Here is a 16,203-nt window from a genome sequence, read left to right as displayed (position 1 = left end):
ATAGATGGTATAGATGGTATAGATGGTATAGATGGTATAGATGGTATAATGGTAGATGGTATAATGGTATGCATAGATGGGACGGACAGGCTATTTAACATGAGCATCAGGCTGACCAGGCTCCATGTAACGTCGGTCTCCATCTCCCTGCCAGAGCTGCAAAACGTGGAAGGCTTAAGGCCGTACTCCCTTCTCTATATCACACATGGAGAAGGCTGGAGTCGTGATTGGGGCGGGCGTATTAACATGGAGACAGAGCTAGAACAAGAACTAGGATGAGAGCCAGGATGGAGAAATTACTTGCCGAGGCATCGTATAAAATAAGATATAAGAGTATCAAAAGAAGAGTAGTAAAAAGATAAAAAGAATATCCAAGGTAAAAGACATCCTATAAAGATGCACCAGCCGGGACTCGAACCCGGGTCCTAACATTGGGAATGTTAGATCTTACCCTTAGACTACTAGTGCAGAGGCAACTATCTTCGCCGTCCACAGTACATAGACCATCTACATACAGACATAGGATAGACATGGTAGAGTAGAGGGTAGAGTAGAGGGTAGAGTAGAGGGTAGAGGATAGAGGATAGAGGATAGGGAGGACATGATAGAGATGGAGAGAGTGTGTAGGGTGTAAGAGAGTCGCCGCCACCACCACCATGGCAAGCGGTATCGCCGCCGGAACATTTCACTCTGCCATGCGGGCGTTCGTACATCATGCACGACGGGACTTATTATAGATACACTCGTGCTCTAACGTATCTCACCACTCGATGACCGCCACCACTCGATGACCACCCCAACAAAAATCTTCATCTCGACAACCACCTATCTTTAACCACCCACAACATGCCTAATGAAGAAGCAATTGCTTGTGCGATTGAAGATTTGAGATTGCAGGACGTCCCTAATTACGCACAAACAGCCAGAAAGTGGAAAATCGATCGGAGGACTCTTGCGCGTCGATATTCAGGCAAAACAGTGTCCAATAAGGAAGCCACCTCAACTCATCGCAAAAAGTTAACAGATACTCAAGAGGAAGTCCTTTTGCAGTATATCGAACGTTTATCGAATAGAGGCCTATCTCCTACACCTCAAATCATTGCAAATCTCGTTCTAGAGCTCACCAAACAGCCAGTTGGCATCAATTGGGTATCTCGATTTTGCAAGAGGCATCAGGCCCGGATAACATCAAGATATCTTCGAACGATCGATCAATATAGGCATATTGCGGATAACTCTACCCATTTTGAGCATTTCTACGATCTTGCAAGTGCTTAAATATTTATTATTTATTAGATATCTCGTTACTAATACCCTCTTCTTTAGCTAGGGAAGGTGGTTGATAAATATAATATTACTCCTAGTAATATCTATAACTTTGATGAGAAAGGCTTCCTAATTGGGCTTGGACATGCAGTAAAACGCATAGTCCCTATCTATTCGCTAAAGAATAAGAGGATAACTACCATTCATGATAGAAATAGGGAATTTATCTCTCTACTTGCTGCTATCTCTGCAGATGGGGAAAGGATTCCTCCTACACTTATTTATAAGGGAGAAGGAGATCTACAAGACACCTAGTTAGATAACTACTCCCCGGAGGAACAAACTACATATTTTGCAGCATCACCAAACGGTTGGAGCTCTGATAATTATGGCCTAGAGTGGTTAGAGAAAGTCTTCGATAAACATACAAAGATAAAGGCCAGCAGGGCAAGGAGGCTCCTCATCCTTGATGGGCACTCTTCTCATATTAATATGCGATTTATTGACTACGCTGATCGAAACCGTATCTTTCTTGCCATCCTTCCTCCCCATTCAACTCACCGTCTCCAGCCGTTAGATGTTGGGATATTTGGGCCACTAGCCAGTGCATATTCCCAAGAAGTCAACAACCTAATACGGGGAGGCCTCGGATATCTCTCAATTAGGAAGAGAGACTTTTAGAAGCTCTTTTATACTGCATGGTGTAAAGCTCTTACAGAGGAGAATATCAAGTCTAGCTTTAGAGCAACGGGTATCTATCCTCTTAAGCCACAGAGACAGCTGCAATATTTCCAGCAAGAACGGCCAATTACTCCAGTAAATGCAGCTGCAGAGCCTTCTACTCCTATTACGATACGAGGCCTCCGCCGGATAAGCAAAAAGGTGTATCTCCGCCAGTCTCTTGCAGAAAGAGACTATATCCAAAAGATAATTCAAGCCAGTGAGCAACTTGTCTTTAATAATGATATTTTGCGGCATGAAAATCAAGCTCTTAGCGGTGCTTTGATTATTAAGAAGCAACGAAGGAAGAGAGGCAAAGGATTAGGCCTTTTTGATAAAGAGAAAGCCGGCCAGGCCCAGTTCTTTTCTCCTTCCAAAGTTGATGCAGCAAGGAAGAGAGCTCTAGATATCGAGCAAGAAAAACAGGCCCAGATAGCTCAGGCCGAAGAGTTAAAGCTTCAGCGATTGATAAATCGCGATACAAAGGCTCAAGAGGCTGCAGAGAAGAAGGCCCAAAGGCTTAAAGAGCAGCAGGAACGGAAGGAGGCCCGTGAGAAGGCCCAAATAGAGGCAGCTGCTCAGCGCGAGCAAGCAGCGCTAGAAAGGAAGCGTAAGGCCGGTGAACAGGAAGCCCAGCGAATGGCTAAGAAGGCCAAAAAGGCCCAAATCAACGCCCCGAGCCCTATCTCACCTTCCAAATTAGGAAAGAAGAAGAAGTCACCCACAAAGGTGGCTCCAATCGATCCTGTCCCTTCATTACTCAATTTCTTATCCCATGGCAGAGAAACACGTTCTGGCCGAACTATCAAGCCCAACACTCGTTTGTTTTCCTAACCTAACTAATTAATATGTAAACTAGAGCTCTACTATCGTTATTTAATATCTAATTTAATTTGTTATTCGCGTTGTTGTGGATATATTAATACATGTAGGGGGGGGTGGTGATATCGGTGTTTATTTTGATGGGTGGTCATCGAGTGGTGGCGGTCACCGAGTGGTGAGATACGTTAGCGGCCCGGAGCAGGCTGCCCGCTTCGTCTAGGCCGAGATATACGATGCAGATATACGGAGCAGCCCGCGCCGTGGCTGCTCTGGTGCGACTCTACGACTCTAATACGACTCTCAACAACATGGACATCACTCATGCATCACTCACAACATGGACATCACCCATACGCTTCCTACAACGAGAGGCCTCGTGCTCCTCGTCTTGATCCCTCGTCTTGACAACTACCATCTCGTACTTCCTGGACATGATGGGTTACGTGCATATACCTCATCCATGCATCCATGTCCATCCACATCCACATCCATGTCATCCACCCATCCAGTCAATTCGCCTCGACGGGGATCAAAAGCTGCCAGCCGGGGTCCAGTGGAACTCGTGGAATCTTTAGAAGATGGTCTTCTCCACATGGCCGGCGGATGTCTCTTGGCCTGCCCTTCTGGACGAACTTGGCCATGCGCTGTCTATCCTAGAGACTCGGCAAAGGGGCAGTCGAGACGTCTCTCTCTCGATCTCATGCGAGTTTACGTACGCCCCGATATGCAGCGTACGGCGACCGACACAGGGATTCGCTCTTCCTGGTAATACTCTGGGTCGGCGCTCTTATGCCTGGCTGTTAAAACGCCGTCTCTTCCCTTTTCTTCCTGTCGTCTACTTTTCTCTCTCCAAGTGACAGTGTGTTCTAAGGACAGTGTGTTCTAAGCATGGCGAACTCACCACGGTCAATGTCGGCGGAGAAGATGGCGGGCAAGGTCGACGCTGACGTCGAGGCGATTGGAGAAGGCGACGGCGACAGCAGTGCTGACGGCGTCGTTCTGGACGTCTCGGTCGCTGGCACGGCTGGACTGAAGACAGCAGCAGATGGACATACCATTCTTGTTCCCCAGCCGAGTGATTCGCCGGATGATCCGCTCAATTGGTCGCCCTCGAGGAAATGGATAATCCTGCTCGTCATATCGTTTGCGGCCTTTCTACCGGACTATGGCTCTGCGGTGGGAGCCGTCACCTTACTCCCACAGGCCGAGTAGGTATCTTATATTCTTTTTCATGGCACGATAGCTGACTGGGCGTAGGATATGGCACATGACGCCGGACGAGGTCAACCATTCTCAGGCTGGCAACGTCTTTATGCTGGGAGTCGGAGGGATCGTTACCGTAGCCTTCTCCGCCTACTTCGGTCGATTGCCTGTGCTTTTCTGGTTCATGGTTGGCGCCGTCGCGACAGCCGTATGGTGTACGGCCGCCCAGTCCTTTGAGTCCTTCATGGTATGCCATTATATCGATCACTATATCTGCAGTCGCTAACGGGTATCAGGCCGCACGTATCTTGAACGGTTTCTTCTCCACCGTAGCTCAAGGGGTGAGTCTCTCCAGCCATGTTAACAGAATAGAGCTAATCGTCAACAGGGCGGTCTCATGTTCATCAACGACATATTCTTCTTTCACGAACATGCCCGAAAGATCAATATCTGGTCCAGCTTCATCATCGTCTCCCCTTATCTCGGCCCCATGCTGACGGCCTTCATCATCAACACACAAATATGGCAGTGGGCATTTGGCGTCTACTCCATCGAAACAGGCCTCTGCTTCATCGCCATCATGATCTTCATGGACGAGACCTTTTACGATCGTAAGCTTCCCGCAGCCCAACAGCCGGTTCGCGTGGCCCGGTGGAGGCGTATGATCGGTATCGAACAATGGCAGTCTCGACAGCTGCGAAACAGCTTCAAGGACGCAGTGATGAGGCCCTTTATTGTCATCTGCAAACCACCGATGTTCATCTCCTGCCTCTACTATCTCATGACCTTTGCCTGGGTCGTGGGTATCAACACCACCCTGGCCATCTTCCTCGTTCCCCTCTATGGCTTCGGCCCCAAACAAATCGGTAAGTCCCTACTTGGTCTGGTTAGTGAAATGCGCTTACCATGAGCAGGATTCTTCTACTTCACGCCCGTCGTGGCCGCCATCCTAGGCGAGATCGTCGGCCACTGGCTTCACGACAAAGTTGCCATTTTCGCCGCCTCTCGAAACCAGGGTCACCGCTTCGAGCCCGAAGCCCGCTACATCGCCATCTGGATAAGCACCCCCTTCATCCTCGCCGGACTTGTCCTCCTCGGCTTTGCCCTAGAACGCGAGTATCATTACATGTTCGCCTCGCTAGGCTGGGGCCTGTACGTCTTCGGCATCATGATCACCACCGTCTCCGTCAGCGCATACTGTCTCGACAGCTACCCCGAGGCTAGCGGTGAGGTAGCAGCCTGGCTCAACTTCTCCCGCTCCACGGCCGGGTTTATAGTGAGCTATTTCATGGTTCGATGGGCAGGCGACCAAGGCCCCATTCGACAGTTCGGAGCAATGACGGGGATCTGCGCGTTTGCATTTGTTTTGATTGTGGTTTTCCAGTTTTATGGCAAGAGGATACGGCGCTGGTCTGGGCCAGTCAACTTTAAGACTCTTTGATGACTTCGACGGCAGTAACCAAAAAAAGTTCGACATGAAAAGGGCATGATATACTCCGTACTTGTGCGGGTATATAAGAGACGGATTGTTTGTATATATTATTGTTTGCTTTGCCAAACAGCTGACATATCATAGATGTATATAGATAACAGCACATATTCATTTTTTTTTTCTCTCTGGACAACACCTACCACCCACACGACGAGTAGGAAGTAGCAGTATATATACCTTTACCTGGAACATACTCCGTGCTTAATCTCCCGTTAGGTTCTTATAGTCGGTCGCATTTAGCTACTAACAGGGGGATAGGCGAGCTCTCCGGCCCGACGCGAACCCAATTTCATACACCTACCAAGCCATCGCTGTGATGGACGGCTATACCGATTACGAGAAGATAAGCTGCCATCACACGCTAAGAGGCGCACTTAGTTCTGCGTAGCTGCCAAACGGCCGCCCCTGGCTCCTATATAATTGGTCGTAACTCGATCATATGCAGGTCACCAGAGTTGCTTGATACACAAAACTTGCATGTCGCACGGATCTAGTTGATGCATCACATCACAGCACATATATACGGAATGGCACCCGCTGTGAAACTATACTGTCCATGATTGTACGCACAAGCCGGCAACCATACTAACGATCATAGAGTTTATCTAATACTTTCAACTCCTAAGCTTGACCTTACACTGTCTTCGTTGCAAAGGGAGATATAAAATAGGATTTTTGGTAGAGAGGCTCGGTACTATATTGGATATCGTGGACATCAAACAAAGGGACTCGCCACGGTCCCACAAACGCCAAAGCGACGATGTAAACGTACAAAGGAACCAGATAACGCCCGGAAAAAGAAAGAAGGAAAAAAGCAATACTAGTCATATCCTGTCATAATGCCTGACCTGACTCAAATCAAATCTGGCAGTCTCGCTGCGAATCCTTGTCACTTTCAACATGCACCTCGGTGGTTTTTATGATACCACCACAGTCCTGCTCGTGGGCGTTTGACAGGATGTTATCCTCCGACCCTTTGCCGTCGGCTGCTCGTCTTTGTCTTTTTGATCGTCCTCTAGACAACGCCCACTTGGATCCTTCATATTCTCGCAGCGGATAGCAATGTGACTCGCTCGTGGTTAGTAGGGAGTCCTTTGGCAAGAACGCGGCGCGGTTGCCATGTTGGGAGCCGGACTTTGCCCTGGATGCTTGTCTAGTTACCGACTTTTGGGCGGTGGGGGTTTTGCCCATGGCGAGTTTCAAGAGGGGTCCGAGAGGCGGTATGCAGGCTGCTATTATGATTAGATATTGCTCTGTATTTGTCCAGATGGTGAGCGATATGGTGTCGAAGGTATAGTCGCTTCGGGCTGTGAGGCTGGCGAGGAATATGGTTTTGATGACAGCGGCCACCATGGCGCTAGGGAGAGGTTAGCTATGAGGAATGTATATGCTAGTCTGGTTGCGAGTGACAAACTTACACAATACCCAAAGCCATGACGCCTCCAACTGCGATTTTGAGCCTCCGTTCCATCTGTAGATTCCAAATCATGAAGATGGGGTATATCGCGAGCGCGCCATCTGAGAGGGCAGAAAATGCTGCGAACGGGGTTAGAATCCACCATTCCCCTCAATCAACCGGTCCAAGGAGAAGGATATATAACATACAGCCTTGGAAAAACGCAAAATCCCTCTGGTAATGTGGCAGCCAGCAATGTCCGGCAACTCTGGAATCCCAAAGGCGTGGAGTTGGCGTACACTGGCCGAAGATAGTAAAAACGCAAACGGAATTGATGATAACCAGCATGCTCGTTATGGTGTAGAGGAATATTTTCTGGGGCCGGGAATTGACGATGATCCGTAGTAGGAACAGTGCTATGGACACTTTGCCAAAATTGGTTGACATGACGTGGAATCCCTGCGATAGCCAGTTGTATTTATTTGCCTGGATGCGTTGAGGCTCAGTAAGGAAGGTGGCATGCTGGCCTAACCCATAATGTATGCTGACTGTAAGCATTGAGGTGCTTATCGTTGCCAATGCCTATAGATAGTTGGATATCAATATTACTGCCTTCTTTTCTTCTCCACTGGCGTCTTGATAAAGGGTGAAAATACCATCGAAAGACACATGCAAGCATCGTCCCAGCCCCAGCTCGAAATGATTCGAGTTCGGGTAATAATTCTGGCAAAAAGAAGGACAGCAGCGACGCTGAACTCAATCCACATGAGCAAGATGAGCCTGAGGCTGTCATTTGTCCTCATCAGCGGCTCACCAGCCATTGGAAACGGAGCCACGGTTGCGGTGGAAATGCTGCAAATTCATAAACTTGGTATGATCGCAGAGCTCTTTGTGGGAGGGGAGAAAAATGAGGAGCAGGATATTGAGGTCTGGCGTATGGGCTGGGGGTACAGCCTGCTGCAGTGTAGCCTCGCTTTGCTCACGCAGGCTGCATATATAAGGTCTGCCAGACCGAGCTGAAGATGTGATGGGCACCACCGCCCGGCATCAAAATCCCTTTGAGGCACCCGGATGCAGGACACCGCGGCGGCAAAACATGAAGGGAGCGGCCGGAAAGATGGATCGATCTCCATCACAGTCAAAGAGCCACCGCCCCTCGTGAAGTGCGGGTGGGTGGTACTATGTTTTCCGTTGCATATATGAACTCCGTACTAAATAAGTAGCTGGCCGTGGGCCGCCCCGGGTTACATAGCACTCGTATTCCAGCAGCATAGCTTCGGCAGCGGAGTAGTAGTCAAATTTCCTTTGTTCGGATAATGATATATGAATGTATATATCAAGTAATGGGAACCGACCGACCGACAGGGCCCTGACGCAAAGGCATTTCGATAAAGTCGCTAATACCCCAGAGCCTACAGGGATGTCTCTGTCAGGCCAGAACCGTTGGACGTGCCAGGATTTTTTATCCATAATTGCTTCTTCCCCAGTCGGCAAATCGAAGCTTGCCACTGGCTAGCAGTAAGACACTAGGACTTGTGCAGAAGGTCGAAATATTAACTGCCAGCAGGGCAAACCTCTTGAACGGCGGAGTTGGGTGACGAAGATACGTTTTAACGATCGATGCCGCGGATTCCATACTCGCTCATTCTGCGCGCGCATCGCATAGATCCTCTGCTGCCACTGTTACTGCGGGAATGCCGGGACCTGTGTTCTGCGCGAAACGAGTTGCGCTGGCTCACTGAGTATGCGCAAAGTCGCGAGTCCAGCATACGCCCTGGCTGGGGATTGAGATGGAGTTGGAGACGGAGGTTGCAGTCACTGGTCAGACAGAGAGCAGCAGGGAAACCGCTGCAGTATATTCTGGGAGACCAGCCATTCGGGGACCTGGAGATCCTCTGTCGAGAGGGAGTGTTAATCCCACGGTGAGCGCAAATTGAGATGCCGGCACGGAGTTGTCAAACTTCAAACTTGCTAATTAATATACGGATATTTAGCCCAGATACGGAGTCTTATACCACACGCATAGCTCAACAGCTGCTTGCTGATTACCACCATCAGCCTGGCCGGCCAGTTCGCATCATCGACATGTGTACTGGCACAGGCTGTATACCACTATTACTACACTCTCTGCTCGCGCCATCGATGCCCAACCTTTCCGTCGTAGGCGTTGATATCAGTCCCATAGCCGTCTCGCTTGCGAAGAAGAACCTAGAGCATAACATCCAGAGTCAAAACCTACTCCCGCGTGCGAGAGACGAAGTCCAGTTCGTGCAAGCCGACATCCTCAGCCCTCACTCTATGAGCCCAGACGGTTCAGAACTCGGTAGGCTTCTCGATAGCCTGCAAAGCAGACCGCCTGTCAAAGGCCAATCTCAGGGATGGGATCTTCTGATATCCAACCCTCCATATATCTCGCCCTACGAGTTCGCCAACGGTACTACTAAACGTAGTGTTCGGCTGTATGAACCTACGCTGGCGCTGGTTCCGCCGATCCGGCCTGCTGGCCTGTCCCAAACAGTAGCGCCGTCAGATTTGGTCAGGGCAGACACCTTTTATCCTCGACTACTGGCCATTTCCGCGCAACTAGGCGCCCGTTTCACTGTTCTCGAATGTGGTGACGTAGCTCAGGCTCAAAGAGTTGCTGCTCTCACTGGCGATCCGAGCCCAAGTCCAAGTCCGGGCTCAGAGAGAAACACACGAACGGAAATATGGCGTTGTGATTGGGACAGTTACGCTCATAGAGCTTCTCCAAACAGTAATGAGCAACAGCCGGAACTTACGGACGCCACGGAAGAAGACCGTAATTGTGACGACCAACCTAGAATCCCAGCGGAACAAGGGGCTCGAGCGGTTGTAATCTCGAGATACTAACCCAGAGACGTTCCCACTAATAGTCGGGTATGAAACTATAGTGGTAAATTATACTCCTACTCGCATGGTAGCTGAACTTACGCTGTTTCTACCAAGCAGACTGGAGAATAAACGATTAGGAAACCTAATGATATTACAGGGGAAAAAACAAAAGAAGGAGGGGTTATTTCCTGACAATTTATCTTATTTTAGTCCTCGTAAACAGGATGGCGACATATATAAGGTAAAGTTCAGGGGATGTGCGCCCCTCGTATGAGCATCGATGGAAGATCAAGAAATTTTCGTAAGGCTTGAGAGCCTTATGACGCCACAGGGCATTTTCTAGATGAAGCTTATTCTTCCATGGAGAGAGCAGTATTCGTATGGGAATTATGGTCATATTTTGCTACCTAATAGAACAACCATCCGAGATAGGCCGGGGATGCTATACAAGAGACCAGCTGTGAAGGAGTACGGAGTACTGGAACATATATGCAAGGATGCACAGCAACAGTAAGGTGGATAACAATAGAACGAGGAAATCGGATATGGTATGTGCATGTCATGAACATCCGCTCTATGCAGGATATGAGTAGACAGGGGAAATATAAAACAAGAACGTATAAAACATATTGAACAGTGCTCTAGCCACGAAAGGGGATATTGATAAGGAATATCAGCAAAGAGATTTCAGGGGATCCAGGGCCGGTTTGGCAGATCACATGGCGGCAAACAGCATGCCAGCACCTGCCAGACCGGCAGCAGCAACGCCAAACTTCATATCTGGTCTCATTGTTGGGGCAGCTGCCTTTGAGCTGGTCGGCCTGGCGCCTGGCACCCCGGTTTCAATTCCCGAAAGGCCAGTGGCCTGCGTGATTTGAGCGCTAGTCACGGCATTTGGTACACCAGTGGCATCCGGCACGCTATGCTCGCCCGTCCCGATCTCCATGATGTTAGTTTCGGTAGAATTGAACCGAGTACCGGCGATGGAGATCTCGTTGTTGTCCAGGTCGTAGACGAGATATGCGCTGCGTAGCACTGTATCACCCAAAATAGAGATGGAGCCGCCAGCTGGTGCAATACCAAAGACACAGGCCTTTGAGCCATCTCTGAAGGTAGCTTCATTGCCGTTGGCGTCTGGGCCGAGGTCGATGACTAGCTCGTCCATGCCGACAGAAATCTGAGGCGAGGAGAAGGTGAAGACAAGTTTCTTGTCATCGTTCGCCATTGAGCAGGGAACGAAAGCGAGGTTGTTGGATGGGTCGAACACGGCGTCAACATTGTTGTAAATTTTAGCTGCGAGTGCGTCAGGGAGGTAGCTTAGACTGCTGCCAGAGTCCATGGCAACGGCGACTGGCTGAGTTGGGAAGCTGTCGATGCTGCCCTGAGAGCCACCTTGGATCCCGACTGCAGTAAGGGCTACAACAAGGGCATTGTATTCGCCGCTGCGGGTATGAAGGACGGGCACAGTTTGCAGTTTTCCATCGAATTTGCCGGTGTCAACACCGCCAAAAAGGATCTGACCACGGCTGGCATTGAGGTCGTTGAGCCAGAGGGAGTAAGCATTGGAGCGGATGTGGCCTGCTTTGACAAGAGCAGCAGGAAGATTGGCGTATGACTTGTCACCGAATCTAGTGACCTGGGCTTCACCAGCTTCATATCCAATTCCCAAAACACCAACTAGGATAGTTTCGATTAGTCTTGAATCCGTGGACTTTTATCCGGAAAAAGGATGTACTCACGAGGACTAGACGAGGTGTGTCCGATAGCAAACTGGAAATCATTTAACTTAACACCTCCCACGTTTATGATATCCGTAACATAGTCGCCACTAGCGCCCGATCCGTCAACATACGAGATGTTGAAGTCGTTCGAGACAAGGTTATAACTGCTCGATTTTGACGAGTCATATGTTCCACCCGGTCGGCATGGCGATCGTCTTGAGCTGCAGAACTGTGATTCTGCAGTGTTAACCCATAGATCACTGCTGCCAGTGTCGATGTGAGCACGGATTGTCTGTGGTGGTGTGCCGAGCGTAAGGTTACAGAAATAGAGGTTTTTCTATAGAACATTAGCCTAAATTTAACTCATGTTGCTACCCAGTATATCAAGACATGCTTACCTGGTTATCTAGATCCTGGCTGACAGTCTTAGTCGAAGCTCTTTTCGCGATGATATCACGGTGAACGGGCTTTGCAGCCTGGAAACGCTCGATATCGAACCCGATAACCGACGGATTATCTCGCTTGACGACGCTGAGTGATTCAACGGTGGTAGATAGGAGTGGTACGACGGCGGCCAGCGACCAGATAAAGGAATCGCCGCGCATGGTGAAAAATTAACAGGAGGGACGTTGATCTAATCTATGCTGATGTATTCGATATGCCAGATAAATCGAGGGGGGAAAGCAGGAAGTATTCGGGTCACGCAGAGGGGTTTTCCGTTGGTCGTCAAGGTAAAGTACACTTTTATAATCGAGCAAAGTAGAAACCTGCTCTAATGATCAGTCAGTTTACCATTATCTCGATGAATGAAGGAGGCGGTACGTACGGGAGTCAAAAATTCGAAGTGGAAGCTGAGATAACTAAACGTCCACTCACAAGCACGGCCGTGTATAGAGGCACTGGTGACAGTGGTGACAGCAGCAGTGACAGCAGTAGCGCCTCGATATATCAATTGTGAGCGAGGTGAGAGAAAAGCGAAGGGATGACGGGAGTGAAGCAGGCTGCTGTTGCTGAGGCTGAGCTTGCAGGAGCGAGTCTTCGTTCTCCACCGCGCTCCCAGCATCGACTGGCTGCGACTGCCTGGATAGAGTTCGATCATCGCCTCCCAAGGCCTTAATGGCCCCGAACTTCCTTGCACCTCGCATTTTCATAGGCGCATTTTTGAGAGGACTGGAGTCGATCTGGAGAGCGTCCTTCGATGTTGTACTCTCAGAGCAACAACTGTGCGACATGGTACATGGCAGCATGGCAACACCGCCACAAGAGCCATACGTCAATCGACGACCTTGCAGCAGCGAGTCTTGCGGCCTGGCGGCCTGCCACGCGTTTGCCCTTCGCCGTAGCCAATTGTCAGCCATTACTAGTACGGTGTCAGTGCTGGGCGCTTCTGCGATACGAGCTGGAGATACTTTAACGCGTCTGCCCCAGTCGCGATTTTTAACACCTCTGTCCCTCCGCATATTGTGCTCCGTAGCATGACCTCGGTGTGATTCAGTGTGATCCTTGTATGTCTTTGTGGCGTCAGGGATGCTAAAGTGTAGGGGACCGGAGTATTGGTGGACAGATACGTCAGGATAGAGATCTATACGCTGCTGCTATTTTTAGCAGCACGACTTTCCAAAACCTCAACCACCAGCATCGAAGGTGACAGACAGCTAGAATATTTGATAACATGGATAGTATTGCTTTTCTATGCTCTTTCCAACATTTCGATACTACAAGGTACATGACAGTATATCGTGGAGATCATAATTGCAGGCAAGCTATGAATATGTATGTACCCCATACAGCCAACGATAGCCCAGGGTATTATAAACAGGGAATTAAAGTGAAAAAAAAAAGGAGAAAAAGCTGCCCGACAGGCTCCAAACGAATAACAAACAACGCCAAGCTGCCCAAGAATCAATAATTAATAACAGTACGCACCATGACCAAGACAACTGGACTGGCATGTCAAGAAAAAGGAGGAGGCACGGAAGAGCAGGGCTATCGCACTTGTACCATGCTTGGTACTTGGAGGTCAGGCTGTGGAGTCTGCGCCTGAGGATTGGGAGCACCGCCGGCTCCGATTATGATCTCCTCTTTCAATTCGGCATCGTGTGACTTGGCCGTCTTCCTGTCTGAAGAAAGGCTCATGACGCTAGCCTCTTTATTATCGATCGAATGAGCACCGGGTGGATGATTGTCCGCAGTCTCGAGGTCGGAAATCGTCGGTAGCGTCAAGCCCATGTTGTCCATGTTAGCTGCCTGGCCAGTGTGTTTCGTGCGTCGGCGGCGAGATGATCGCGTTGCGGTATAGTAGGAATAGTGCGTAGGACGCTGCTTCAGGTTGAAAAGAGATTTAAACGTTGCAAGGCAGCATGTGATGACCGCCACAGACGTTTCCATTGTACTCCAGAACAGAAGCCAGGAGACAGGTGGCTGTTTCTCGAAGGCATTGCTTTTGATAATGCGGACGATAGAGATAGCAATGATACTAAAACCGAGTAGGAACAGGACGACAAGACCGATCTTTTGAGGGCCAGGAAGATTGGAGCGCATAATCAGGATAGTTGGCAAGCACATAACTAGCTTTATATTAGCAACTCTACCGTCTTGTCGTGTTATTGTAGCTGGTTGACTTACTGCATAAATCGGTGAAGATATCCATCGCGGTGTTAAACCGGAGGCTGACCAAGGTGTGCATAATGCTTCTGTCATCGACACAGTGAACTAATATGTTCCATCAGTATTTCAGCCTCCAGTTGTGATTGGATGTCTGTCAACTTACAGACTTCCAATGTCGAGCATCCCACCGGGAATAAAACGGCATTGATGATCAGCACAACGATGCAAAAAATTGTCAAAGCCCACCATAGCTTTCGGTAGCCGGGCAAGTCTCTGATAAGTCTCCAATAGAGTCCCATGAAGCTTCCTTTGACGCAGTATATGCTTGCAGTATAGATTATAGTATGCGCAAACACCACGCGGATCATCAATGTCACTTGCACGCCGTACCCCGGTGGTGGACGTCCGGTAAAGCCCTGGAGATGTATGTATATCACTGGAGCTATAATAGTGACGAGGACCACTTGAGCAACGAGTCCTATGTATCCAAATATGGCAAACGCATCATCCCAGAATAGCCGTCGTTGAAGCCATATTCGGATGACTAGTCGGAAGATCATCACCACTGTCGTGAGGGCGAAGAAGGACCATAGTATTACCTAGTATACACTGTTAGCAAATGGCTGTCATCAAAGTAAATCTCGATATGATTGGGGAATTGACGAACAAGGAGGGGGACTCTTGGGATATGCGTCAGTAAGAGCCGCCGATCGTCGCGTGTAGCCAAATGGTTTGCGAATATTTCGTCCATGTTGGCTGATCAGTGTTCTTGAGATATATACACCCTGGTATAAGATATTAAATGGCCGGGATACCAATGCCCTCCACTTTCCAACTCGATGGTTGTCAAAACAGTCGAGACAGGGTTAGATGGCCAATCTTATAAAAAAAATATCCAGTCTTGCGGCTATGTATCAAACACGGAAGAAGTAACGTTGCTAACGCTGGTCGCTACATAAGCGTATTGATTCGAGGAAGGGAGGGTAGGCACAGGGTACTTCAATCGATACTAATATGCGACTAAATCAGAGCACGATAGTCCAAGTTTTCAAGTCTGGTCCGCATTGGTAGTACGGTTCAAAAACCTTCGTTTGAGGGAGAAAATAAAGAGGCAATGAGGCTTGAGGAAAAAGAAATCCGCAAAGAGACGACCGACATGAAGGAAACTAATGCAGGCCAAAGCCACCAAGAGGCGGCAAATGGGTTAGCGGGACTCGATGGCCTGAAAGTAAGTAACACACAGACCGCCTGCATTTGCGTTCAAGATGCACGGAATACAACCCGCAAGGATGGCATGGGTATCCGTCTCTGTTAATGGCGTCAAAGGACCCCCTATCTTTTGTCATCGAGTTAAATAAAGATATTGCCCCTTGCACCCCGTATAAGAGAACACATAAGTACGGAGTACGAGTATAGGTAAGCTGAAAGGGTGAGCAACCACAAGATGTATATTAATGGTTACTTTTTTCATACTGACCCTGAAGAACTTTCGGCAGAGACTCTGTATTGCGAGACGGGAAAGTCTCGACCACATTCCGTGCCTCCATTCCTACCCGTTTAACAGGCACCCAATCATTGAGTTCATGAGGGAGTGCTCAGTAAAGGCGGCAGAAAGTAACTGCTGGCGTACACAACGTCTACTTTTAGAAAAGATGAAACCTCTCGCTGTTGACGAAGGCCGAGAACAAGAAACGCCACCTGATGCCAAAGTTGTTGTCCTGGTGTTTATGTGGAGCGTGAGGAAGGAGCCTAATTTTTTTTTCGGCCAGTTGACAGGGTCGAGACCGGAGATCGAGAAATTTTAGCTGCGATGGCCGATTTGCGCTTGGCTGTTGATTTATCGGGATTCTTGGGGCCGGAGTTATCCTCCTGGTTGAGCTAAGGATGTCGGCGTTGCTACTAGAGGCAGTTAGTGTGCCATCTGCGAACTTAGCCAAGGTTTCCCCAGCCTGCGTCCATCAAACCAGGAATGCCAGCGGGCCGTTAAGCAGGAGCATCATGCGGACTATTAGATTTTCTCACGCAATTCGGGGTGGTAGAATCGAAGCTGTGGATAGCCCGATGGAGAGAATAGGCACCGGCTAACTTGGACCCAATGGTAACACTGAGGATATGGGCAGATG

General features: G+C 49.1%; 5 protein-coding genes and 1 non-coding gene across 6 annotated transcripts; 2 read left to right on the top strand and 4 right to left on the bottom strand.

Annotated features, from left to right (window-relative positions):
- Nucleotides 1–397: 397 nt before the first annotated feature.
- Nucleotides 398–468, bottom strand: GIQ15_t0017. The gene has a single exon. It is a non-coding gene; the product is annotated as a tRNA-Gly (tRNA).
- Nucleotides 469–3,717: 3,249 nt separating this feature from the next.
- GIQ15_02838 (uncharacterized protein) lies at nucleotides 3,718–5,452 on the top strand (the record flags this gene model as incomplete). The annotated part of the gene is made up of 5 exons (XM_033550255.1): nucleotides 3,718–4,016; nucleotides 4,066–4,258; nucleotides 4,308–4,352; nucleotides 4,400–4,877; nucleotides 4,926–5,452. The coding sequence occupies 5 exons, from the start codon at nucleotides 3,718–3,720 to the stop codon at nucleotides 5,450–5,452; spliced, it is 1,542 nt and encodes a 513-aa protein (XP_033407416.1).
- A 909-nt stretch (nucleotides 5,453–6,361) lies between these two features.
- On the bottom strand, nucleotides 6,362–7,457 carry GIQ15_02837 (uncharacterized protein; the record flags this gene model as incomplete). The annotated part of the gene is made up of 3 exons (XM_033550254.1): nucleotides 6,362–6,860; nucleotides 6,922–7,039; nucleotides 7,109–7,457. The coding sequence occupies 3 exons, from the start codon at nucleotides 7,455–7,457 to the stop codon at nucleotides 6,362–6,364; spliced, it is 966 nt and encodes a 321-aa protein (XP_033407415.1).
- Nucleotides 7,458–9,041: 1,584 nt separating this feature from the next.
- GIQ15_02836 (S-adenosylmethionine-dependent methyltransferase) lies at nucleotides 9,042–9,770 on the top strand (the record flags this gene model as incomplete). The annotated part of the gene is made up of 1 exon (XM_033550253.1): nucleotides 9,042–9,770. The coding sequence occupies one exon, from the start codon at nucleotides 9,042–9,044 to the stop codon at nucleotides 9,768–9,770; it is 729 nt and encodes a 242-aa protein (XP_033407414.1).
- A 697-nt stretch (nucleotides 9,771–10,467) lies between these two features.
- GIQ15_02835 (aspartic-type endopeptidase (OpsB)) lies at nucleotides 10,468–12,078 on the bottom strand (the record flags this gene model as incomplete). Its single annotated transcript, XM_033550252.1, has 3 exons — nucleotides 10,468–11,429; nucleotides 11,492–11,810; nucleotides 11,872–12,078. The coding sequence occupies 3 exons, from the start codon at nucleotides 12,076–12,078 to the stop codon at nucleotides 10,468–10,470; spliced, it is 1,488 nt and encodes a 495-aa protein (XP_033407413.1).
- Nucleotides 12,079–13,459: 1,381 nt separating this feature from the next.
- Nucleotides 13,460–14,831, bottom strand: GIQ15_02834 (uncharacterized protein; the record flags this gene model as incomplete). The annotated part of the gene is made up of 4 exons (XM_033550251.1): nucleotides 13,460–14,040; nucleotides 14,099–14,185; nucleotides 14,244–14,679; nucleotides 14,748–14,831. 4 exons carry the CDS (start codon nucleotides 14,829–14,831, stop codon nucleotides 13,460–13,462), a joined length of 1,188 nt encoding a protein of 395 aa, XP_033407412.1.
- Nucleotides 14,832–16,203: the final 1,372 nt, after the last annotated feature.

The sequence above is a fragment of the Arthroderma uncinatum genome, assembly GCF_011692745.1.
Source record: "Arthroderma uncinatum strain CBS 119779 chromosome Unknown scaffold2, whole genome shotgun sequence".
In the NCBI taxonomy this organism is placed as follows: Eukaryota; Fungi; Ascomycota; class Eurotiomycetes; order Onygenales; family Arthrodermataceae; genus Arthroderma; species Arthroderma uncinatum.
The sequence above is the reverse complement of the archived record's forward strand: the minus strand, read 5'-3'. Positions and strand labels throughout refer to the sequence as shown.